Raw genomic sequence first — 25,603 nt, forward strand, 5'->3', positions numbered from 1 at the left:
ACGCAGCCATAGAATAAACTGTCTTTAAATGGGCTACCATTCTGCACAGGGTAACGCAGCCATAGAATAAACTGTCTTTAAAAGGGCTACCATTCTGCACAGGGTAACGTAGCCATAGCAACACAGAATAGCCTTCCACATCTAGGATTCCCCTGCTCAGAAAATCAGGAAATCCTCTCACTATCGACAACAAGCCTTGCTGTGCGTGTGTGAATGCCTTGCAGACAAGCATTATTCCGACCACGCAGTACAGAACAGAACAGTAGAGTTAGCCCCGGGGTCCCACGTGTCTCACCTAATTTGGGCAGGGAGTATTTGACTTTGAAGTAATCCTCATAGAACTGGAGGAGTCTCTTTGTGATGTGGAGCGCGTAGTCCCCCGCTCCGCTCTGGATGGCGTTGGGTCTGGCATACAGCCGGATCTGGAGAAAGGAGTGAGGGAGGGAGGGAGGGAGGGAGGGAGGGAGGGAGGGAGGGAGGACAAAAAGAGAAGAGAAAACATAAAGACTGAGAGGATGTGAAGAAGTGGTGAAATGATGCACCGGCTCAGTTCTGTCCTTCCATTGCTCTCCCTTTGGTCCACAGTGTTTCATTAGTGTGTTAGTTCTCATGCCGCCTCACAGGGAATACTCTGTTAAATGTCTGCCGCCATTATTTAGAAGTGGCGGCAGTCACTGTTTGGAAGTCAGTTGATTTGAAGCCGCTGTGCTTGTCTCTGGAGCATGCGGCAATTGAATGCTATGGCATTAGTGTCTGTGTGTGTGTGTGTGTGTGTGTGTGTGTGTGTGTGTGTGTGTGTGTGTGTGTGTGTGTGTGTGTGTGTGTGTGTGTATGTGTGCGTGCGTGTGTTTGTGCGTGAGTGCGTGCGTGGGTGTGTTTGTGTCTGTGTAAGGGTTTCGAACAAGCCTTTCAGTTAAAAAGTTCATCTTGACTCTTCAATAGGCCTGTAGGAACCATGGTCATGGCAGGTAGCCTAGCGGTTAAGAGCGATGGGACAGTAACCGAACCGTTGCTGGTTCAAATCCCCATGGAGGCTCTAAGTAGTTCTACGTTGATGTTAATATCGTGGAGGTTCTAAGTAGTTCTATGTTAATGTTATGGAGGCTCTAAGTAGTTCTATGATGATGTTAATGTCATGGAGGTTCTAAGTAGTTCTATGTTAATGTCATGGAGGCTCTAAGTAGTTCTATGTTGATGTCATGGAGGCTCTAAGTAGTTCTATGTTGATGTCATGGAGGCTCTAAGTAGTTCTATGATGATGTCATGGAGGCTCTAAGTAGTTATATGTTGATGTTAATGTCATGGAGGCTCTAAGTAGTTCTATGTTAATGTCATGGAGGCTCTAAGTAGTTCTATGTTAATGTCATGGAGGCTCTAAGTAGTTATATGTTAATGTCATGGAGGCTCTAAGAAGTTCTATGTTAATGTCATGGAGGCTCTAAGTAGTTCTATGATGATGTTAATGTCATGGAGGATCTAAGTAGTTCTATGTTAATGTCATGGAGGCTCTAAGTAGTTCTATGTTAATGTCATGGAGGCTCTAAGTAGTTCTATGTTAATGTCATGGAGGCTCTAAGTAGTTATATGTTAATGTCATGGAAGCTCTAAGTAGTTATATGATGATGTTAATGTCATGGAAGCTCTAAGTAGTTCTATGTTAATGTAATGGAGGCTCTAAGTAGTTCTATGATGATGTTAATGTCATGGAGGCTCTACGTAGTTCTATGTTAATGTAATGGAGGCTCTAATTAGTTATATGATAATGTAATGGAGGCTCTAAGTAGTTCTATGTTGATGTTAATGTCATGGAGGCTCTAAGTAGTTCTATGTTAATGTCATGGAGGCTCTAAGTAGTTCTATGTTGATGTCATTGAGGCTCTAAGTAGTTCTATGTTAATGTCAGGGAGGCTCTAAGTAGTTCTATGTTAATGTCATGGAGGCTCTAAGTAGTTCTACGTTGATGTTAATGTCATGGAGGCTCTAAGTAGTTATATGATGATGTTAATGTCATGGAGGCTCTAAGTAGTTCTATGTTAATGTCATGGAGGCTCTAAGTAGTTCTATGTTAATGTCATGGAGGCTCTAAGTAGTTATATGTTAATGTCATGGAAGCTCTAAGTAGTTCTATGATGATGTTAATGTCATGGAAGCTCTAAGTAGTTCTATGTTAATGTAATGGAGGCTCTAAGTAGTTCTATGATGATGTTAATGTCATGGAGGCTCTACGTAGTTCTATGTTAATGTAATGGAGGCTCTAATTAGTTATATGATAATGTAATGGAGGCTCTAAGTAGTTCTATGTTGATGTTAATGTCATGGAGGCTCTAAGTAGTTCTATGTTAATGTCATGGAGGCTCTAAGTAGTTCTATGTTGATGTCATTGAGGCTCTAAGTAGTTCTATGTTAATGTAATGGAGGCTCTAATTAGTTATATGATAATGTAATGGAGGCTCTAAGTAGTTCTATGTTGATGTTAATGTCATGGAGGCTCTAAGTAGTTCTATGTTAATGTCATGGAGGCTCTAAGTAGTTCTATGTTGATGTCATTGAGGCTCTAAGTAGTTCTATGTTAATGTCAGGGAGGCTCTAAGTAGTTCTATGTTAATGTCATGGAGGCTCTAAGTAGTTCTACGTTGATGTTAATGTCATGGAGGCTCTAAGTAGTTATATGATGATGTTAATGTCATGGAGGCTCTAAGTAGTTCTATGTTAATGTCATGGAGGCTCTAAGTAGTTCTATGTTAATGTAATGGTGGCTCTAAGTAGTTCTATGATGATGTTAATGTCATGGAGGCTCTATGTAGTTCTATGTTAATGTCATGGAGGCTCTAAGTAGTTATATGATGATGTTGATGTCATGGAGGCTCTAAGTAGTTATATTGTAATGTAATGGAGGCTCTAAGTAGTTCTATGATGATGTTAATGTCATGGAGGCTCTACGTAGTTCTATGTTAATGTAATGGAGGCTCTAATTAGTTATATGATAATGTAATGGAGGCTCTAAGTAGTTATATGTTGATGTTAATGTCATGGAGGCTCTAAGTAGTTCTATGTTAATGTCATGGAGGCTCTAAGTAGTTCTATGTTGATGTCATAGAGGCTCTAAGTAGTTCTATGTTAATGTCATGGATGCTCTAAGTAGTTCTATGTTAATGTCAGGGAGGCTCTAAGTAGTTCTATGTTAATGTCATGGAGGCGCTAAGTAGTTCTATGTTGATGTTAATGTCATGGAGGCTCTAAGTAGTTATATGATGATGTTAATGTCATGGAGGCTCTAAGTAGTTCTATGTTAATGTCATGGAGGCTCTAAGTAGTTCTATGTTAATGTCATGGAGGCTCTAAGTAGTTCTATGTTAATGTCATGGAGGCTCTAAGTAGTTCTATGTTGATGTTAATGTCATGGAGGCTCTAAGTAGTTCTATGATGATGTTAATGTCATGGAGACTCTAAGTAGTTCTATGATGATGTTAATGTTAAATCACATGTTAATGTCATCATAGAACTAATTAGAGCCTCCATGAAATCATCATATAACTACTTAGAGCCTCCATGACATTAACATAATCATTGAACTACTTAGAGCCTCCGTGACATGATCATAGAACTACTTAGAGTCTCCATGACATTAACATCATCATAGAACTACTTAGAGCCTCCATGACATTAACATCATCAGATAACTACTTAGAGCCTCCATGACATTAACATCATCATATAACTACTTAGAGCCTCCATGACATTAACATAGAACTACTTAGAGCCTCTATGACATTAACATAGAACTAATTAGAGCCTCTATGACATTAACATAGAACTACTTAGAGCCTCCATGACATTAACATATAACTACTTAGAGCCTCCATGACAGCAACATATAACTACTTAGAGCCTCCATGACATTAACATAGAACTACTTAGAGCCTCCATGACATTAACATAGAACTACTTAGAGCGTCCATGACATTAACATCAACATAGAACTACTTAGAGTCTCCATGACATTAACATAGAACTACTTAGAGCCTCCATGACATTAACATATAACTACTTAGAGCCTCCATGACATCATCATATAACTACTTAGAGCCTCCATGACATTAACATAGAACTACTTAGAGCCTCCATTACATTAACGTCAACATAGAACTACTTAGAGCCTCCATGACATTAACATAGAACTACTTAGAGCCTCCATGACATCAACATAGAACTACTTAGAGCCTCCATGACATTAACATATAACTACTTAGAGCGTCCATGACATTAACATCAACATAGAACTACTTAGAGTCTCCATGACATTAACATAGAACTACTTAGAGCCTCCATGACATTAACATAGAACTACTTAGAGCCTCCATGACATCATCATAGAACTACTTAGAGCCTCCATGACATTAACATAGAACTACTTAGAGCCTCCATTACATTAACGTCAACATAGAACTACTTAGAGCCTCCATGACATTAACATAGAACTACTTAGAGCCTCCATGACATTAACATAGAACTACTTAGAGCCTCCATGACATTAACGTCAACATAGAACTACTTAGAGCCTCCATGACATTAACGTCAACATAGAACTACTTAGAGCCTCCATGACATTAACATAGAACTACTTAGAGCCTCCATGACATTAACGTCAACATAGAACTACTTAGAGCCTCCATGACATTAACGTCAACATAGAACTACTTAGAGCCTCCATGACATTAACATAGAACTAATTAGAGCCTCCATGACATTAACATCAACATAGAACTACTTAGAGCCTCCATGACATTAACATAGAACTACTTAGAGCCTCCATGACATCATCATAGAACTACTTAGAGCCTCCATGACATCATCATAGAACTACTTAGAGCCTCCATGACATTAACGTCAACATAGAACTACTTAGAGCCTCCATGACATTAACGTCAACATAGAACTACTTAGAGCCTCCATGACATTAACATAGAACTACTTAGAGCCTCCATGACATTAACGTCAACATAGAACTACTTAGAGCCTCCATGACATTAACGTCAACATAGAACTACTTAGAGCCTCCATGACATTAACATAGAACTACTTAGAGCCTCCATGACATTAACATCAACATAGAACTACTTAGAGCCTCCATGACATTAACATAGAACTACTTAGAGCCTCCATGACATCATCATAGAACTACTTAGAGCCTCCATGACATTAATATAGAACTACTTAGAGCCTCCATTACATTAACGTCAACATAGAACTACTTAGAGCCTCCATGACATTAACATAGAACTACTTAGAGCCTCCATGACATTAACATATAACTACTTAGAGCCTCCATGACATTAACATATAACTACTTAGAGCGTCCATGACATTAACATCAACATAGAACTACTTAGAGTCTCCATGACATTAACATAGAACTACTTAGAGCCTCCATGACATTAACATAGAACTACTTAGAGCCTCCATGACATCATCATAGAACTACTTAGAGCCTCCATGACATTAACATAGAACTACTTAGAGCCTCCATTACATTAACGTCAACATAGAACTACTTAGAGCCTCCATGACATTAACATAGAACTACTTAGAGCCTCCATGACATTAACGTCAACATAGAACTACTTAGAGCCTCCATGACATTAACGTCAACATAGAACTACTTAGAGCCTCCATGACATTAACATAGAACTACTTAGAGCCTCCATGACATTAACGTCAACATAGAACTACTTAGAGCCTCCATGACATTAACGTCAACATAGAACTACTTAGAGCCTCCATGACATTAACATAGAACTAATTAGAGCCTCCATGACATTAACATCAACATAGAACTACTTAGAGCCTCCATGACATTAACATAGAACTACTTAGAGCCTCCATGACATCATCATAGAACTACTTAGAGCCTCCATGACATCATCATAGAACTACTTAGAGCCTCCATGACATTAACGTCAACATAGAACTACTTAGAGCCTCCATGACATTAACGTCAACATAGAACTACTTAGAGCCTCCATGACATTAACATAGAACTACTTAGAGCCTCCATGACATTAACGTCAACATAGAACTACTTAGAGCCTCCATGACATTAACGTCAACATAGAACTACTTAGAGCCTCCATGACATTAACATAGAACTACTTAGAGCCTCCATGACATTAACATCAACATAGAACTACTTAGAGCCTCCATGACATTAACATAGAACTACTTAGAGCCTCCATGACATCATCATATAACTACTTAGAGCCTCCATGACATTAATATAGAACTACTTAGAGCCTCCATTACATTAACGTCAACATAGAACTACTTAGAGCCTCCATGACATTAACATAGAACTACTTAGAGCCTCCATGACATTAACATATAACTACTTAGAGCCTCCATGACATCATCATATAACTACTTAGAGCCTCCATGACATTAACATAGAACTACTTAGAGCCTCCATTACATTAACGTCAACATAGAACTACTTAGAGCCTCCATGACATTAACATAGAACTACTTAGAGCCTCCATGACATCAACATAGAACTACTTAGAGCCTCCATGACATTAACATATAACTACTTAGAGCGTCCATGACATTAACATCAACATAGAACTACTTAGAGTCTCCATGACATTAACATAGAACTACTTAGAGCCTCCATGACATTAACATAGAACTACTTAGAGCCTCCATGACATCATCATAGAACTACTTAGAGCCTCCATGACATTAACATAGAACTACTTAGAGCCTCCATTACATTAACGTCAACATAGAACTACTTAGAGCCTCCATGACATTAACATAGAACTACTTAGAGCCTCCATGACATCAACATAGAACTACTTAGAGCCTCCATGACATTAACATATAACTACTTAGAGCGTCCATGACATTAACATCAACATAGAACTACTTAGAGTCTCCATGACATTAACATAGAACTACTTAGAGCCTCCATGACATTAACATAGAACTACTTAGAGCCTCCATGACATCATCATAGAACTACTTAGAGCCTCCATGACATTAACATAGAACTACTTAGAGCCTCCATTACATTAACGTCAACATAGAACTACTTAGAGCCTCCATGACATTAACATAGAACTACTTAGAGCCTCCATGACATTAACATAGAACTACTTAGAGCCTCCATGACATTAACGTCAACATAGAACTACTTAGAGCCTCCATGACATTAACGTCAACATAGAACTACTTAGAGCCTCCATGACATTAACATAGAACTACTTAGAGCCTCCATGACATTAACGTCAACATAGAACTACTTAGAGCCTCCATGACATTAACGTCAACATAGAACTACTTAGAGCCTCCATGACATTAACATAGAACTAATTAGAGCCTCCATGACATTAACATCAACATAGAACTACTTAGAGCCTCCATGACATTAACATAGAACTACTTAGAGCCTCCATGACATCATCATAGAACTACTTAGAGCCTCCATGACATCATCATAGAACTACTTAGAGCCTCCATGACATTAACGTCAACATAGAACTACTTAGAGCCTCCATGACATTAACGTCAACATAGAACTACTTAGAGCCTCCATGACATTAACATAGAACTACTTAGAGCCTCCATGACATTAACGTCAACATAGAACTACTTAGAGCCTCCATGACATTAACGTCAACATAGAACTACTTAGAGCCTCCATGACATTAACATAGAACTACTTAGAGCCTCCATGACATTAACATCAACATAGAACTACTTAGAGCCTCCATGACATTAACATAGAACTACTTAGAGCCTCCATGACATCATCATAGAACTACTTAGAGCCTCCATGACATTAATATAGAACTACTTAGAGCCTCCATTACATTAACGTCAACATAGAACTACTTAGAGCCTCCATGACATTAACATAGAACTACTTAGAGCCTCCATGACATTAACATAGAACTACTTAGAGCCTCCATGACATTAACGTCAACATAGAACTACTTAGAGCCTCCATGACATTAACGTCAACATAGAACTACTTAGAGCCTCCATGACATTAACATAGAACTACTTAGAGCCTCCATGACATTAACGTCAACATAGAACTACTTAGAGCCTCCATGACATTAACGTCAACATAGAACTACTTAGAGCCTCCATGACATTAACATAGAACTACTTAGAGCCTCCATGACATTAACATCAACATAGAACTACTTAGAGCCTCCATGACATTAACATAGAACTACTTAGAGCCTCCATGACATCATCATAGAACTACTTAGAGCCTCTATGACATCATCATAGAACTACTTAGAGCCTCCATGACATTAACATCAACATAGAGCCATATAACTATATTTTGTTCCTGGATGTCGACATGGAGAGCGAGGGAGGGTATAGAATAGCAAGGTGTCGCTTTGTTTGGAATGTATTTCCTGTGGTAAGAGTGATCACTACTCTCAGTGTCGCCGGTGAGGAACGGGCTGATGCATGGTGCTGTCGATGTGGACATCTATCCACACGAGCACACGCATGCAAACACACACATACACACACACACACCCCCACCACCACACACACCATACACACACCATACACACACACACACACACACACACACACACACACACATTGAATGGATGGTCGTACTAGCCTGCACTATGGTGAGAGAGAGAGTCACATTGCTAGAGGGGAAAACAGCCTGAATGTGAAGCACACACGCTGAGTAATGGGGTGTGTTTCTCTTATATGGTAAACAGGAGGAAATTCCATCAATTCTTGCCGCTGCAGCAAACAGGTGCATGTATTATAGAGTACAGTACTGACCATCACACCACCCACTGGGCTGAGTGATTATACCATGTATTATAGAGTACAGTACTGATCATCACACCACCGACTGGGCTGAGTGATTATACCATGTATTATAGAGTACAGTACTGACCATCACACCACCCACTGGGCTGAGTGATCATACCATGTATTATAGAGTACAGTACTGACCATCACACCACTCACTGGGCTGAGTGATCATAACATGTATTATAGAGTACAGTACTGACCATCACACCACCCACTGGGCTGAGTGATTATACCATGTATTATAGAGTACAGTACTGACCATCACACCACCCACTGGGCTGAGTGATTATAACATGTATTATAGAGTACAGTACTAACCATCACACCACCCACTGGGCAGAGTGATTATACCATGTATTATAGAGTACAGTACTGACCATCACACCACCCACTGGGCTGAGTGATTATACCATGTATTATAGAGTACAGTACTAACCATCACACCACCCACTGGGCTGAGTGATTATAACATGTATTATAGAGTACAGTACTAACCATCACACCACCCACTGGGCTGAGTGATCATAACATGTATTATAGAGTACAGTACTGACCATCACACCACCCACTGGGCTGAGTGATTTTACCATAGGCTCAGTTGTGTCCCAAATGGCACCCTATGCCTTATATAGTGCACTACTTTTGATCAGGGTCCATAGGGCTCATATAGTGCACTATGTCGGGAATAGGGTGCCATTTGGGACGCAGTCATAATGACGTGAAAATGAGTTAAAGTACGACAGCTCATCATCATCATCATCATCATCATCACGCTAGTGGAAGATTGATCCTATAGGACATTATACGGACAGTATTCTATGGAGATAATGATCCATGTTCTAAGATTCCATCACTTCTTAACCAAGCTGGACAAAGAGGGGGAATAGTGTTACAGTTTTTTACAATCACTTTGGCACTAATTTCAGAACCTTGACGTCATTTTTCAAAACTCTAGACACAAAACTCACAACCAATTATCAAAATGCACATTTTTCAAAAATCTAACACTTTTTTCAATTGCTTGGATACAATACACATAAAACTAAGATCATTTGTTCATGTAACAAAAATCACCTGTTCAATATGACACAACTTAACATCAAAGTACTACTATTTCAAAAGGCAATTCACACATTACATTTCAGATGAGTGTCTATTCATTTCATTACAATTATCCAACTATCAATTGATACAACTGCTCAAAATGATAAGTAACTGTTGCATTACTCTTAATGCATAGTTGTATGGAAACAGACAAACAATATTCCATGTTTAGATCATGAAAGTTTCAAGATAACGAGATTCATTGTCACCAATTAGCGTGGAGCATGAACATATTAGACTACATTATCTATGGATGTAATATTTCATCATCATTCTTTATCAGACACTGTTTCTATGGTCCCATGTACCACCTTTTCAGACTATTTACAGTATTGACAGTACTGCACTCTACGGATGCAGGCCCTTGTAATTGCTTGTCCAATTCTGCCAACTTGTTACTGATGATTGAGTTCACATTATGGAACGAGTATATAAAGAATTACAGTAGGGTCATTGACAAGTGTCCTCCATCACACCCTTTAGGTTACAGTAGGTCATTGACAAGTGTCCTCCATCACACCCTTTAGGTTACAGTAGGTCATTGACAAGTGTCCTCCATCACACCCTTTAGGTTACAGTAGGTCATTGACAAGTGTCCTCCATCACACCCTTTAGGTTACAGTAGGTCATTGACAAGTGTCCTCCGTCACACCCTTTAGGTTACAGTAGGTCATTGACAAGTGTCCTCCATCACACCCTTTAGGTTACACTAGAGTCATTGACAAGTGTCCTCCATCACACCCTTTAGGTTACAGTAGAGTCATTGACAAGTGTCCTCCATCACACCCTTTAGGTTACAGTAGGTCATTGACAAGTGTCCTCCATCACACCCTTTAGGTTACAGTAGGTCATTGACAAGTGTCCTCCATCACACCCTTTAGGTTACAGTAGGTCATTGACAAGTGTCCTCCATCACACCCTTTAGGTTACAGTAGGTCATTGACAAGTGTCCTCCATCACACCCTTTAGGTTACAGTAGGTCATTGACAAGTGTCCTCCATCACACCCTTTAGGTTACAGTAGGTCATTGACAAGTGTCCTCCATCACACCCTTTAGGTTACAGTAGGTCATTGACAAGTGTCCTCCATCACACCCTTTAGGTTACAGTAGGTCATTGACAAGTGTCCTCCATCACACCCTTTAGGTTACAGTAGGTCATTGACAAGTGTCCTCCGTCACACCCTTTAGGTTACAGTAGGTCATTGACAAGTGTCCTCCATCACACCCTTTAGGTTACAGTAGGTCATTGACAAGTGTCCTCCGTCACACCCTTTAGGTTACAGTAGGTCATTGACAAGTGTCCTCCATCACACCCTTTAGGTTACAGTAGGTCATTGACAAGTGTCCTCCATCACACCCTTTAGGTTACAGTAGGTCATTGACAAGTGTCCTCCATCACACCCTTTAGGTTACAGTAGGTCATTGACAAGTGTCCTCCATCACACCCTTTAGGTTACAGTAGGGTCATTGACAAGTGTCCTCCATCACACCCTTTAGGTTACAGTAGGGTCATTGACAAGTGTCCTCCATCACACCCTTTAGGTTACAGTAGGGTCATTGACAAGTGTCCTCCATCACACCCTTTAGGTTACAGTAGGTCATTGACAAGTGTCCTCCATCACACCCTTTAGGTTACAGTAGGGTCATTGACAAGTGTCCTCCATCACACCCTTTAGGTTACAGTAGAGTCATTGACAAGTGTCCTCCATCACACCCTTTAGGTTACAGTAGGGTCATTGACAAGTGTCCTCCATCACACCCTTTAGGTTACAGTAGAGTAATTGACAAGTGTCCTCCGTCCCACTCTAATTATGCGAGCTGAACAGGCGGTTATTTTCCGCCATGTGAACACGGCAGGGTTTTTGTCTAATCAGCCCCTGGGCCTCAGCTGTGGTAACACTTCCTTAGGCTGCATCTAAAGCTGGCTGCAATATGCACACACACACAAGACACACACATACATACACACACACACACACACAAGACAAACACACACACACAATACGGTCATGCTCCAATTCTGCCTGCCGTGCGTGTGGTGAAAGTCTCAACAGCCACAATGGGACATTTACATAACTGAAGAGCCTTGTTGTCATGCCCTGTAGCCTCCCGCTTTGCTTCTTCAGCAGACAGTAAATCTCTGAGGGGAGAGCCAGGCTCCTCTCCTCTCCTCTCTACAGCAGACAGTAAATCTCTGAGGGGAGAGCCAGGCTCCTCTCCTCTCCTCTCTACAGCAGACAGTACATCTCTGAGGGGAGAGCCAGGCTCCTCTCCTCTCATCTCTACAGCAGACAGTACATCTCTGAGGGGAGAGCCAGGCTCCTCTCCTCTCCTCTCTTCAGCAGACAGTGAATCTCTGAGGGGAGAGCCAGGCCTGACACCACTTCAAAGTTAAAGCACATGATTGTTTTAGGCCAGTGCAGTGTTCTTTAGCTTCCTGACACTGAGACTAGAATGTCTGTATTTGCTATATAGAGTACCCTCCCATAGGGCTCTGGTCAGAAGTAGTACACTATCTAGGGAATAGAGAGTGCCATTTGGAACGCACACTTGAATGGTCACCTGGCCTGCTCCGTTTCAATTGGATGTGTTCTGGCTCTCAATTCCCACCTTGTGTGTGTTCTGCTGGTTGTGGAAGTTATGATGTCCACCACTGATTGTTGAGAGGAAGGGGGAGTCATACCAGAAACTGGCCCTTCTGTTACAATAGACACGGAAAGGCAGCTGGATACTAATCATTGGATGTGGCAGTCTGTTGTATTTGTCCCAAATGGCACCCTAGTCAAACGTAGTGCACTATATAGAGAATAGGGTGCCATTTGGGACTCACAAACCAGAATGTGATTAGGAACCTGGAGCTCAGCTTTCTGGCTTCTGGTTTTGGAGAAGCAATGGGAAATGTCTGTTCTCTTTCCTACCCAGAGGAATATCTTCAGGACTGGTCATTCAGTATTGTATGTCATAATATGATATGATGCAGAACGATAGTAGTTTCATTCACCTGTAGGCATGACCCCATGAGCTATGGGGTGTGTTTTACCAATTATCATCTTGAAAACATGAATGTGAGTTGGTGCATGTATCTCATTTACATTTTAGTCATTTAGCAGATGCTCTTATCCAGAGCAACTTACAGTTAGTGAATACATATATTTTTTTGTATTTTTTTCAAACTGGTCCCCCGTGGGAATCAAACCCACAACCCTGGCGTTGCAAACGCCATGCTCTATCAACAGAGCTACATCCCTGCCAGCCATTCCCTCCCCTACCCTGGACAACCCTAGGCCAATTGTGCGCCGCCCATGAGTCTCCTGGTCGCGGCCGGCTGCGACAGAGCCTGGATTCGAACCAGGATCTCTAGTGGCACAGCTAGCACTGCGATGCAGTGCCTTAGACCACTGCGCCACTCGGGAGACTACGCACACAGGAGACTACGCACACAGTTTGATGTTCTAGGCATGGCTATTCTTTGAAGAGCAGTGTGTCACGGCGCTAACATGACGTGTGATACACTATACACAGTAAATTTTGAAGTGTTAAAGTAACACTTAAAGAGTTAAATTTAACACTATTTCTGAGTGTATATGGTCCCACCCTGAAATAGTGTTAATTTGACTCTTTTCATAGTGTTAACATTTTAGAGTTAAATTAACTCTAAATAGAGTAAAAATTTAACACTCGCTTACACTGAATAGTGTTATTTTAATTTTACACTAAAGGTTAAATAACACTGGAGAGTGTAAATATTACCCTTGGAAGAGTTAATCATTTACTCTTCTAAAATAACAAATCAACTCTGATTGAGTTTGATTCCAGTCCAGTTTAACACTGCATGGAGTTGACACTCAAGGTTAAAATAACTCTGATAAGTGTTGATGTTACACACTATTGTGTTGATAATTGACTATCTTGCAGTGAAAAACAAGCTCAAATAGAGTCAAATTCTAACACCGTATAGTGTCACGGAAATAAATCTCAGCAGTATTCATTTTACACTTTTTTAGTGTCAAATTACACCAAATACTCCATTAAGTGAGTAAAAATCACAACTTACCACAAAATAATGCATTTCAAATTTTTATTAACAGCTCAACTATGTCAGGCTAAAATATATTAAGAATACAAATCCCTTTTTAAAACATTGACCTTAGGTTTCCATAAAATGGCAATAGGGAACAACATACAAGGAGGAATCTGTCGTTCCATACTTCATTTGAACATCAAAAGGTTTAAAGTAACACAGTTCAGTAATGTTGATCACCTTTTGAACCCTGTCTGGATGCATCCTGACCTTAAAGGCATAGTAATGGTAATCAAAACACACTGTTTCCATCAGTTTTCCACAGAGCAATACACAGTCATCTTTCACAGCAATAATTTTGATTTTACAAAATACAGGCATCTCAAATGCTACCTCAGTACAGATAATGAAGTCACGGCGGTACTCTGTACCATGATGTTTGATCCACTTGGCAGAAAACACACTGGTAGACAATACAGACCCAAATTTTAAAGCAATCTCGGGACCTTCTTTGAGCTCACTAAGTGTTACCATCTTCCCCGAACCTAAAGTTAATCTTTCCTTGCTAAAGGACTCTCGATACATTGCCATACAACTTTGGTGCTTTTTGGCTAATGTTTTTGTTACATTTTTAAAGCTTTTTAATTGCTTCTTAAAAAAATTATGTTTAGCTTCATAACGCATGCACCACATGTGCAGAACTGGGCCGATGTTTTTTATATTACGAGGGTAATGAATCATGAAGTGATGCTTTGGTAAGAGATTGATTGCAGGAAACAACTGCTTGAAGAGCTGATGATGATCAATGATTAAATGTTTGAGGTAAATGGTCATGCCTTCTGTAAGGACTGGGGAAAATACAATGTTAACAATGTGTAGAAGCAAAAGTAGAAGATGCCAGTGCTGGTCATCTGACTGTATTAAATCACCAAATAGCAAAGGCATATTACGTAATAAGCACCAAGACTGTATAGCATTCAACCCCAAATCATTACTTCCATCAAACAACTTTACTCTAGGTGGACGGTTTCGCTGCTGATTGTATCCATAGTCAAAAGCATGTATTCTACCAGCCAGTTGTTCAGCATTTAGGAAGTTTTCCTTAATGTACTGCAGGACAAGTTTGACTTCAAACTGAGCAACTCCTTCTAAAATATCGTGCATTATATCTACAGAAAAATTGTTGGCTGTATTAAAATACTGTAGTGAATTCAGCAGACAAATGCGTTTGACACCATAGATATGAGGTAGTGTAGGATCTGTTTGTAAAGTTTGACAGTGCAGTTTGTGCATCTCGATAGTTCGTAGTACAACTTTTGGATCATCTTCACAGAACACAGTTTGAAAACAATCTTTCTCAAGGAGACAGAAACGACAACAATACCTTGCCCCAAATGACTCCACAAAGCCAAATAAACCATGCAACCCAAGATTATCACCAGTGACCTGAACTATGGTACCGTGAATCACATCTTTCAATCTGGGAACTTTAAGTCCCTCTGTCTCGAGTACTTTAAGATCACTGACAAGTGGCTCAAGTATCAAATTAAAACCATAACGCTTGATGTCCTGCGCATGGAAAAGAGCACCCAAATGAATATTTATCAATGATGAATTAAAGATTGGGGGAAAATTCCTTAATGTAAAGTATATAGCACCTAATTTGTGTATACCCTTTTTAGACCCCAAGGGGTTTGCTGTTTCAAAGTCGTCATAAAATAGCTGGATCTGTATGGCATCTTTTTCTATAGAGAATAAGGGACTTTTTTTAAAATAGGCGGCATCTCTCAAGTCTGCATACACACCTTCCTTGGGCATGTGCCTGGGCTTGAACATGTCTGCAAGTTCTGGGTTTTGAAAAATGGCCTTTAGTGTTTCTAAAATAGGAATATATGCAAACTTGTCAGTTACAACGACCTGATCGTATGTCCCAGTTGTTTTGTTTCTTCTGCTGTCAAATCTTGTGCCAAGCACCTTTTCAACAGGTTCTACGATTCCCCATTTCTCTTTGAAGTGTTTATTTCGTTTAGCTTCTGAATTTAAGGGTGTGAAAGGGTTTTCCAACTTTTGCAAAGATTGTTCTATTCTGTTCTTATTTTCAGTTTCCTGTGGAGATAAGCACTGCAAAGCTGCATCTGTAGCTTGACTTTGAATCTCAAAAAACACTTCTTCCATGGAGGAAACAAAACTATTTACAGTAGATTGACTTAATCCAGCTGCTTTTAGTTGTGCAACAGCAGAGGCACACATATCTAGAGTGCTCCTGTTGGACTTTTTCAACAGAGTAGATGTGGCTACCTCGTGTTCATTAACTGTCCGTGACGTTGTAGCTGTCTCCTCTACATTAGTGGTCACTGCCTCTCCAATGCTGCTTAAATAAACATCAGGGTCAACCTGTTGGTCAATATACTCAGTGTGTTTTGTGTTTAAATGTTTCCTAAAACCAGAAAACGTACCAAACGCACAGCCACATCCAGTCTGAGCACATTTAAGCCGGAGATTTTTTCCAGACAAGTAACCGTGAACTAATCGTAAATGCCTAACAAGCATATTTGAACTCGATAACTCAGCCTGACAAACAAAACACTTCATGTTCGAGGAGAAACTTCAAGCACTAATGAAGTAACCTCGCCCTGATTTCAGCAACACGAGGGCTCTCTTTGACCTTGCCAGCATCGATGCTGTACACTGTAGTTTGGATGAAAGTGTACATGTTGTGGAGCATGGTGTTGTAGGATGTGCCAAACACAAAATGTGCCTTAAATAGTTCGTCAAAAGCAACAAGAGAAGAGGTTGACCTGCAAGGTATGGCATTCTTGTCGATAATGATGAAGAACTGGTGGATTGCATTCTTCTTAACTCCAACAGCTAGGAGATAGGGCTGAGCGCTAGTAGTGATGGCATCGAGATGCTCTTGAATGTTTGTTCCGGTCTGCGAAGACAAATGAGGGAAAACTGTAGTTAATGGCCAAGTAGTTGTAGAATATGCAGAAAGAGCCAATACACTACTCTTATTGAATATGAATATTGAATGAATACTTGTAGCCTAATATTAGGTGTTCATACCACAAATTAGAAAAAATACAAACCTTCTTGAATACCACAAGATGTTTCTCTGCTTGGGATGCGGAAACCTTTCCTGGTCTCTTCCGACCCTGAGCGGAGGGTGGAATCAGGTGTATAAGCAGTAAAACCGATGACAGATCACTGTCCCAACCTGTAACAACACAAGTTCAATGTTAACACACTTCAGTTACGTTGTTTTCTTTACAAAAGACCCCCCAGACAGACAGCAGTTCTACATCACAAGAAGTTCTCTAACTAAAACATCCACAGGGCTGAGTCAAATCTCAAAAGTTTTGTTCAATATACTGCTACAGAACGTACTCGTAAATCTTTCACAGATCCAGCTTCTTAGTATTATGTTGATATTTAAATGTTTACACATAATGTTGATATTGCAATACAACACAAAAGGTAGGCTTACAAGCATCTTACCAAAGTCAACATCCAATTCAGTGCCATCCTCAGGAGGATCAGCTGCCAGCAAGAGTTCTTCAAGCTCACTTGTGGATGGAAGCTTTCTGCATTGTTTGATGATCTTTTTCTTGAACGTGACCGGCCACCTTTCCAGAAGCTTGCTTGAGGTATCCTCTCCGAACATTAGAACAAAATCCTGTTCAACCTGGAGTGGGGTGGTGTTGGTGACAATTTCAGTTATTTGACAGCCAATCAAATTGTATTGCGTGCTAGTTTAGCTAGCTAGTATCACTACAATGTCTTACAAAACAATTCACTTGTCATAGTATTTTCAAAATAACATAATTACCAAGCTTTTGACGTCTTTAAAACGTGGAAACTCAGACAGTATGTTGCTTGACTGCTGGGGGTCGAGGATCATTTTGCGGCGATACACAAACGTCAGTTCCATTTTCTTCTTGATTGTGTCTGCATCAGCAGAATGTTTCATCAGTGAGATTGCTTTGTTGCACTCATCATCAGTCAGGGCAGTCTCTGGAACAAACTGGGATTCTCGTCTGACAGTCGGTCCTCCAGACATGTCTTCACCAGTTGATCCTTTGGCTGATTCTACACAACACGGGAAAATTTCAATCATGTCAAAAGTTTTAGTAGCCTGGCTAACTTTAATAAAGGCACACCGCTTAAGCAGTGTCCAAGGTTAATGTCTACCCGCCGTTAACATAATAAATCCATGCCACCCGCACATAGTTAGCCAGTCAAGCTAACGTAGCTAACTGTAGCTAGTTTAGCCAACTCCCCTTAGTCTTTGCTATGTTCCTGTAATATCTGAACGTTAACAAGAAGTACACAATCCCCCCTCCACGTTGTATTAACATAACTTACAATAAATCGGGCTGACATTGTCTAGTTTGAACGTTATGTTCGTCAGTTAATGTTAATTAACGTTAGCTTAATACTGCTGGCACATGGACTGGACAGAAGTCAGTCACAACATGTTAACGTTAGCCTTTTTAAAATTCGACATTTTAAGACCTAAAACCAACTAGAGTGCACTGTTAGCAACGATATAAAGTAATTCTTAAATGCTGCTTCTGTTAAAATGACAAATAATGTGTGTATAGTCGCTTAGGATAAACTTACCGCAGTCATTCCACATGAAGAAAATGGCGCCGTGAAAATGTGTGGTCCGTTTGAGACGAGTCGTAGGTGGGCGGAGCTTTCCAGAGTACGTCTGACACTGCGTCTTTTAACACCGTACTTTAACACCAACACTGGGCGGTATCTTACTCCAACTGTTGTAGTAATAACTCTGTAAGAGTCAATGTACTTTGACACTGCATATTTAACACTATGGAATTTACTGTGTACCAGGCAGGATCCATACCATCACAAGACAAGAGCAACGGGCTTACAAACTCAAATAACATCCTTCTCTTCCTTGCATCACACTTGTCTTTTGTCACTAGCCCTGACGTTGCTGATAGCAGTTTTTTGTTGTTGTTGAGGAAAAGTTCTGCTTACGATGACTGTGACATGTGGTTGTCTCACCTAGCTACCTTAAGATGAATGCACTCTGAGTCACTCTGGATGAAATGTAAATGTAAGGCTTTAATCCATTCCATTTGTTTTTACTGATACAAACAGTGCCATCTCTGTTAACTTGTTCTGTACTACTCACAACTAAGCATGGAAACAAGTATTTTCATTGCTCAGTCCGCTCCAAGCCAACCTGGTGTCCCTGGAGGAGTTCAAAGGAAAAATAGAAGAGTAGGTTGTTGAGATATATAGTTGTCTCTAGTTGTCACCCAATGCCACTAGTCAACGTTGCCTTACGGCAGGAAACATGTTGTTTTATTTCAAGTGTTTTTGATACTGTTATGGCCCTGTAATTTGTAGATGGTCTTTACTGACGTGTAGATGGTCTTCACTGACGTGTAGATGGTATTTACTGACGTGTAGATGGTCTTTACTGACGTGTAGATGGTCTTTACTGACGTGTAGATGGTCTTTACTGACGTGTAGATGGTCTTTACTGACGTGTAGATGGTCTTTACTGACGTGTAGATGGTCTTTACTGACATGTAGATGGTCTTTACTGACATGTAGATGGTCTTTACTGACGTGTAGATGGTCTTTACTGACGTGTAGATGGTCTTTACTGACGTGTAGATGGTCTTTACTGACATGTAGATGGTCTTTACTGACATGTAGATGGTCTTTACTGACGTGTAGATGGTCTTTACTGACATGTAGATGGTCTTTACTGACGTGTAGATGGTCTTTACTGACGTGTAGATGGTCTTTACTGACGTGTAGATGGTCTTTACTGACATGTAGATGGTCTTTACTGACATGTAGATGGTCTTTACTGACGTGTAGATGGTCTTTACTGACGTGTAGATGGTCTTTACTGACGTGTAGATGGTCTTTAATGATGTGTAGATGGTCTTTACTGACGTTTAGATAGTCTTTACTGATGTGTAGATGGTCTTTACTGACGTGTAGATGGTCTTTACTGATATGTAGATGGTCTTTACTGACATGTAGATGGTCTTTACTGACATGTAGATGGTCTTTACTGACGTGTAGATGGTCTTTACTGACGTGTAGATGGTCTTTACTGACGTGTAGATGGTCTTTACTGACGTTTAGATAGTCTTTACTGACGTGTAGATGGTCTTCACTGGCATGTAGATGGTCTTTACTGACGTGTAGATGGTCTTTACTGACGTGTAGATGGTCTTTACTGATATGTAGATGGTCTTTACTGACGTGTAGATGGTCTTCACTGATATGTAGATGGTCTTTACTGACGTGTAGATGGTCTTTACTGACATATAGATGGTCTTCACAGACGTGTAGATGGTCTTTACTGACGTGTAGATGGTCTTCACTGACATGGTCTTTAACGTATCAAAGTGGATAATGTCAAGGGGTCTGAATAATTTCCAAATGCACTGTATATATGTTGGGCTCATACACATTTGAACTGTCTGCCTAATTATTGGCTAAACTTTGTGTGTGCAATGCTCCCCGGCTCATGCCCTTTAGTCTCCATAGCCTACTCACAGTTAACACAAGTAATCACTAACTTCCTTGTGCAATTCCCACACACAACTTTCTGGCAAGTGTTGCAAGTTTTGTGTGTTTTGTTCTGTTTGCAATGCCTGCAGGCTTGGCACTGTCTCCGCTTCTTCCTGCTGTTGCTCTGGTCGCGTATCCTCCGGATGCTACAGACCTGGACCTTGGGCAAGCAGCACAGCTTTCCCAGCCATGTGGTGTGCTCTGAGCGCTTTTGCTAGTTGAAGCGTATACTCCCTCTGTGGCACGTTCCCCCTGCAGGCCTTGTAGAGAATGGCAGTTTCCTCGTGCAGGCCTTGTAGAGGATGGCAGTTTCCTCGTGCAGGCCTTGTAGAGGATGGCAGTTTCCCCCTGCAGGCCTTGTAGAGGATGGCAGTTTCCTCGTGCAGGCCTTGTAGAGAATGGCAGTTTCCTCCTGCAGGCCTTGTAGAGGATGGCAGTTTCCCCCTGCAGGCCTTGTAGAGGATGGCAGTTTCCCCCTGCAGGCCTTGTAGAGGATGGCAGTTTCCTCGTGCAGGCCTTGTAGAGGATGGCAGTTTCACCCCTGCAAGCCTTGTAGAGGATGGCAGTTTCTTCCTGCAGGCCTTGTAGAGGATGGCAGTTTCCTCGTGCAGGCCTTGTAGAGGATGGCAGTTTCCTCGTGCAGGCCTTGTAGAGGATGGAAGTTTCCTCCTGCAAGCCTTGTGTAGGATGGCAGTTTCCCCCTGCAAGCCTTGTGTAGGATGGCAGTTTCCTCGTGCAGGCCTTGTAGAGGATGGCAGTTTCCCCCTGCAGGCCTTGTGTAGGATGGCAGTTTCCCCCTGCAAGCCTTGTGTAGGATGGCAGTTTCCTCGTGCAGGCCTTGTAGAGGATGGCAGTTTCCCCCTGCAGGCCTTGTAGAGGATGGCAGTTTCCCCCTGCAGGCCTTGTGTAGGATGGCAGTTTCCCCCTGCAGGCCTTGTGTAGGATGGCAGTTTCCCCCTGCAGGCCTTGTAGAGGATGTGCGTGTTTATGCCAGCCAGGTCAAGGGTGTTATAGAACACTGCCACTGGCCATCTTCAGGTACCTTTGACACTGTGCCTGCACGTCATTTGGTCCAGCACATCCACCTTCAAATTAAATTAAAGTGTGTTAGTATAATGTACTGGAATACAATATATTACAACGTATTCTGCAATTAAATGCTTACTGGCAATTTCTATAGGCTACACAAATCAGTGCCACAAAGAATCACTGTAAACACAGTAAGAAAAGATATATACCTTCGTTGCATTGTAGTGGGTAACCGTCTCAGGCTTTGCCTTTTGGACTCCCTCAATGGTAAAAGTTGGGTGCATCGTGCTGATGAGGCAGACGGTCTTTCGTTGCTTACCCCTGGTAAATGGGCAGCGTGGCATTCTCACTTTTCAGCACCTGTGTCCTGAACAGCTCCGCCCGCTCCTTTACGGAGGGGGGGGGGGCAGCTCCTGTCTTGCCTTGTTTACTGTGCCCACCAGGCTGATTTTTTTTGGAGAGCAGTGCTTTGGCGAGGTCAAGTGAGGTGAAGAAGATGTTTCCTCCCTTCCCCAGGTAAGGATCAATCATCTTCAGCACCACACTCTGTCCTAGTCTTTATCCAGGTCTCTGTGTCTCATCCTTTCCCAGGTATGGCACACCGTTCAACATGTACTTGCTCGTCACATCAGCAGCCAGCCAAAACTTTATACCAAACTTGTCTGGTTTGTTCGCCATGTACTGAGTAAAGAGGCAGCGTGCTCATCCACAGTGATGTCGGTACCGGGCTTGTAGCAGGCGATGCTGTTCTCAGTTAATTTCACCCACACCTCGGAAACCAGGGCAATTTTGCCTTCTTGGAGACGTCTGCCTCAGGTCTCTCTCTTGTCAAAACGCAGGAATTTCATGACCTCCCTGGATGGATTCCGGGACATGGTCCCTTTGAAGAATGCATAGCCCCAGTCAGCCAACCAGCAGCTCTCCATACTCTTAGCGCCTTGTGCACCAGCGGATATACAACAGCACAACGAAGGTATTGAGCTGGACAACAGACATGTCCCACCAACTGTCACCTTTACTCTGGTGGTGAGAGGGTCTTCAACAGACATGTCCCACCAACTGGTCACCTTTACTCTGGTGGTGAGAGCGTCTTCAACAGACATGTCCCACCAACTGTCACCTTTACTCTGGTGGTGAGAGGGTCTTCAACAGACATGTCCCACCAACTGGTCACCTTTACTCTGGTCTTCAACAGACATGTCCCACCAACTGGTCACCTTTACTCTGGTGGTGAGAGGGTCTTCAACAGACATGTCCCACCAACTGGTCACCTTTACTCTGGTGGTGAGAGGGTCTTCAACAGACATGTCCCCACCAACTGGTCACCTTTACTCTGGTGGTGAGAGCATCTTCAACAGACATGTCCCACCAACTGGTCACCTTTACTCTGGTGGTGAGAGCGTCTTCAACAGACATGTCCCCACCAACTGGTCACCTTTACTCTGGTGGTGAGAGCGTCTTCAACAGACATGTCCCCACCAACTGGTCACCTTTACTCTGGTGGTGAGAGCGTCTTCAACAGACATGTCCCACCAACTGGTCACCTTTACTCTGGTGGTGAGAGGGTCTTGGCATGTGCTGCGGGTTCCTGCAGCTTCAGTCATGACATTCTGTCCTTGTCGTCTCCCTACATTTTCGCCTGGCTGTACGAGCATCCAGACTGTGCCGTCCTTTCCCATTCCCTGTCTCTCAGGTAGTGGTGGATTTGGCACTGCAGGATCAATAAAAATATATGTCATTTTAGCCTATTTGGAGCAAATTGCCTACCTGGTAAGTCTATAGGACGTGGTCTGGGTGCTGTTGTGGATGGCACAGGCGCAGATGGCAATGGTTGTGTATTCAGCCCTGTTGACAATGATAATAGCCTAATTAGTTTATTATATTTCATCAAATGTAGATGTGAATCAGGGCTAATCTTCTGTTCATACACAACAATTACAATATTGCAATAACATCGCAATTGGCTTGCATACATAATACAACATGAAGACCTGCTAATAGGCCTAATGATTAAAAATAAACAAATAATAATAGGCTAATGATAATAATAATAATACTGATAATAATAATAATAATAGCCTAATAATGGAAACAATTAGGCCTACAACAACAATTGTAAGCCGATAATAGCCTAACGCCAGTAATATACTTATTATTGATAGTAACAGCAGTGACAGGCCAACAATGACGATAATAAGAATATTCTCATAATAATAATAATATCATTTGGCTAATAATAATAAACTAACAACAATAACAATAGCATTCTATTCTGATGCTGTAGTTCTAATTGTATTCTATTGCACCTCGGTTAGGCGAAGGCCTATATGGGTTGTATTGGTAAACGCTTGTCTTGTAAACAGAGATCGCTGTAAGTCAGACCAACAATTGAGCATCTCTTTTCCTAGGCAAAAAAAAAGCTGAAGAAGAGGCAAGGCCTACCGGGAACATCAGCCGACGCGGAGGTCTTGAAGTGGATGTGCCCAAACTCAGTCTTTTGCGCTGGGGCATCTATGGTATCACTGTCAAGAGTCAGGGTCATCGGAAGAGCTCTCGCACACCCATGAGACATCGCTCCCTGCATCAGATTGAATGGCTTCCATCAGACTCTTCCATATCCTGGAGCATGGCTGAAGCCTGTGCGGCGGTCAGCTTCCTCTTTCCTGACATAGCTAGACACTAGTTTGTTTTGATCCGACTAGCGATCTGTTGTTTTGTATTCTACTGTATTCTGTTGTGTTTCTATTCTGTCCTATTAGAATCTGTTCCAATTCTATTTGCACCTGTATTCTATCTATTTGGTATTCTAGAATCTAAAGGCTACTTTCCATTGTGCTCGTTTGAAAGCAAGTAAACAACAACAGTTGCTAAGCAACATCAACGCTGGAAACACAAGGCGGGAAAAATAGCAAGGCAGACAATAGCTTCGGGAAGCCAACAGTGGGTAAAACATGAACGCGGTCATTTTAACCATCATGGCCCTTTGAAGTAGAATTGCTCAGAACGTTTTTGTATTTTATGATATTGATCTCAATGTGCTTCTAGACTGGAAAATACACGTATTTAGAAAAAGTCAGAGACAGGTGGGTTCAAGGTTTTTTATTGAAATGAAGTTATTGAAATTACAACATTGAAAAAGGTCAGATTGACCGTCTTGGCAGTTATAGTGTTAAATAAAGGTTAAATAAAAACCCTCAGTGCAGCTAACTGCCCACTCCACTTCACAGCGTTGACACCAACTGCAACGAACACTGAGTACTCTGCTACACGCTTCTCCTCGCTACACTTCCCCCGATATACACAAGCCTTTCTCCGTTCCTCATCTCCCCTCGCCGCGCACGCACACGCCACACTCCGATGATGGATGAGTTGAGACCGGCCAGTGTTGCCACGGTAATTTGATTGATGGGTTAGTGCCAGCGTGAGGGGTGAGCGTTAAGAGGGGGCCGGTATGGAAATAAATGCTGCAGATATGGCTGGTCATTAAAGGTGCTGTTGAGGAGGTGATGAGGACTACAGGCGGCGTTGTGAGGTGTGTGTGTGTGTCTGTGTGTGTGTGTGTGTCTGTCTGTGTGTGTGTGTGTGTGTGTGTGTGTGTCTGTGTGTGTGTGTGTGTGTGTGTGTGTGTCTGTGTGTGTGTGTGTGTGTCTGTGTGTGTGTGTGTGTGTGTGTGTGTGTGTCTGTGTGTGTGTAGGGAGATATTGGACAATGCCCTTGGATAATGACAGTGGAGATGAATGGGCAGTAATTAAAGTGGGATGACGAAGATGACGATGATGATGAAGGAGGAGGAGGAGGGGAACCCAAGGTTAACAGGAAGGGAAGGTGAGAAAGTTGTCAAGATAACGAAGATAGTTGTCTGAAGGAGAGGAGAGGACACCTGCTGAATACTGCGTTCAATAGCTAATGCTGTCCGCATCCCAAATGGCACCCTATTCCCTAGATAGTGCACTTCTTTTGACCAGAGCTCTATGGATCCTGGTCAAAAGAAGTGCGCTTTATAGGGAATAGGGTGCCACGTTGTT

General features: G+C 41.7%; 1 protein-coding gene across 1 annotated transcript in view; it reads right to left on the reverse strand.

Annotated features, from left to right (window-relative positions):
- Positions 1-295: 295 nt before the first annotated feature.
- Positions 296-25,603, reverse strand: part of LOC311117837 (thyrotropin-releasing hormone-degrading ectoenzyme-like) — a gene marked incomplete at both ends in the record, with an annotated part of 28,121 nt that continues 2,813 nt past the window's right edge. The window contains one exon of the mRNA XM_084192746.1: positions 296-422. Coding sequence (XP_084048872.1) covers positions 296-422 — 127 coding nt within the window. The remainder of the gene's footprint in view (positions 423-25,603) is intronic.

The sequence above is a fragment of the Coregonus lavaretus genome, assembly GCF_964263955.1.
Source record: "Coregonus lavaretus genome assembly, contig: HAP1_SCAFFOLD_5131, whole genome shotgun sequence".
Taxonomy (NCBI): Eukaryota; Metazoa; Chordata; class Actinopteri; order Salmoniformes; family Salmonidae; genus Coregonus; species Coregonus lavaretus.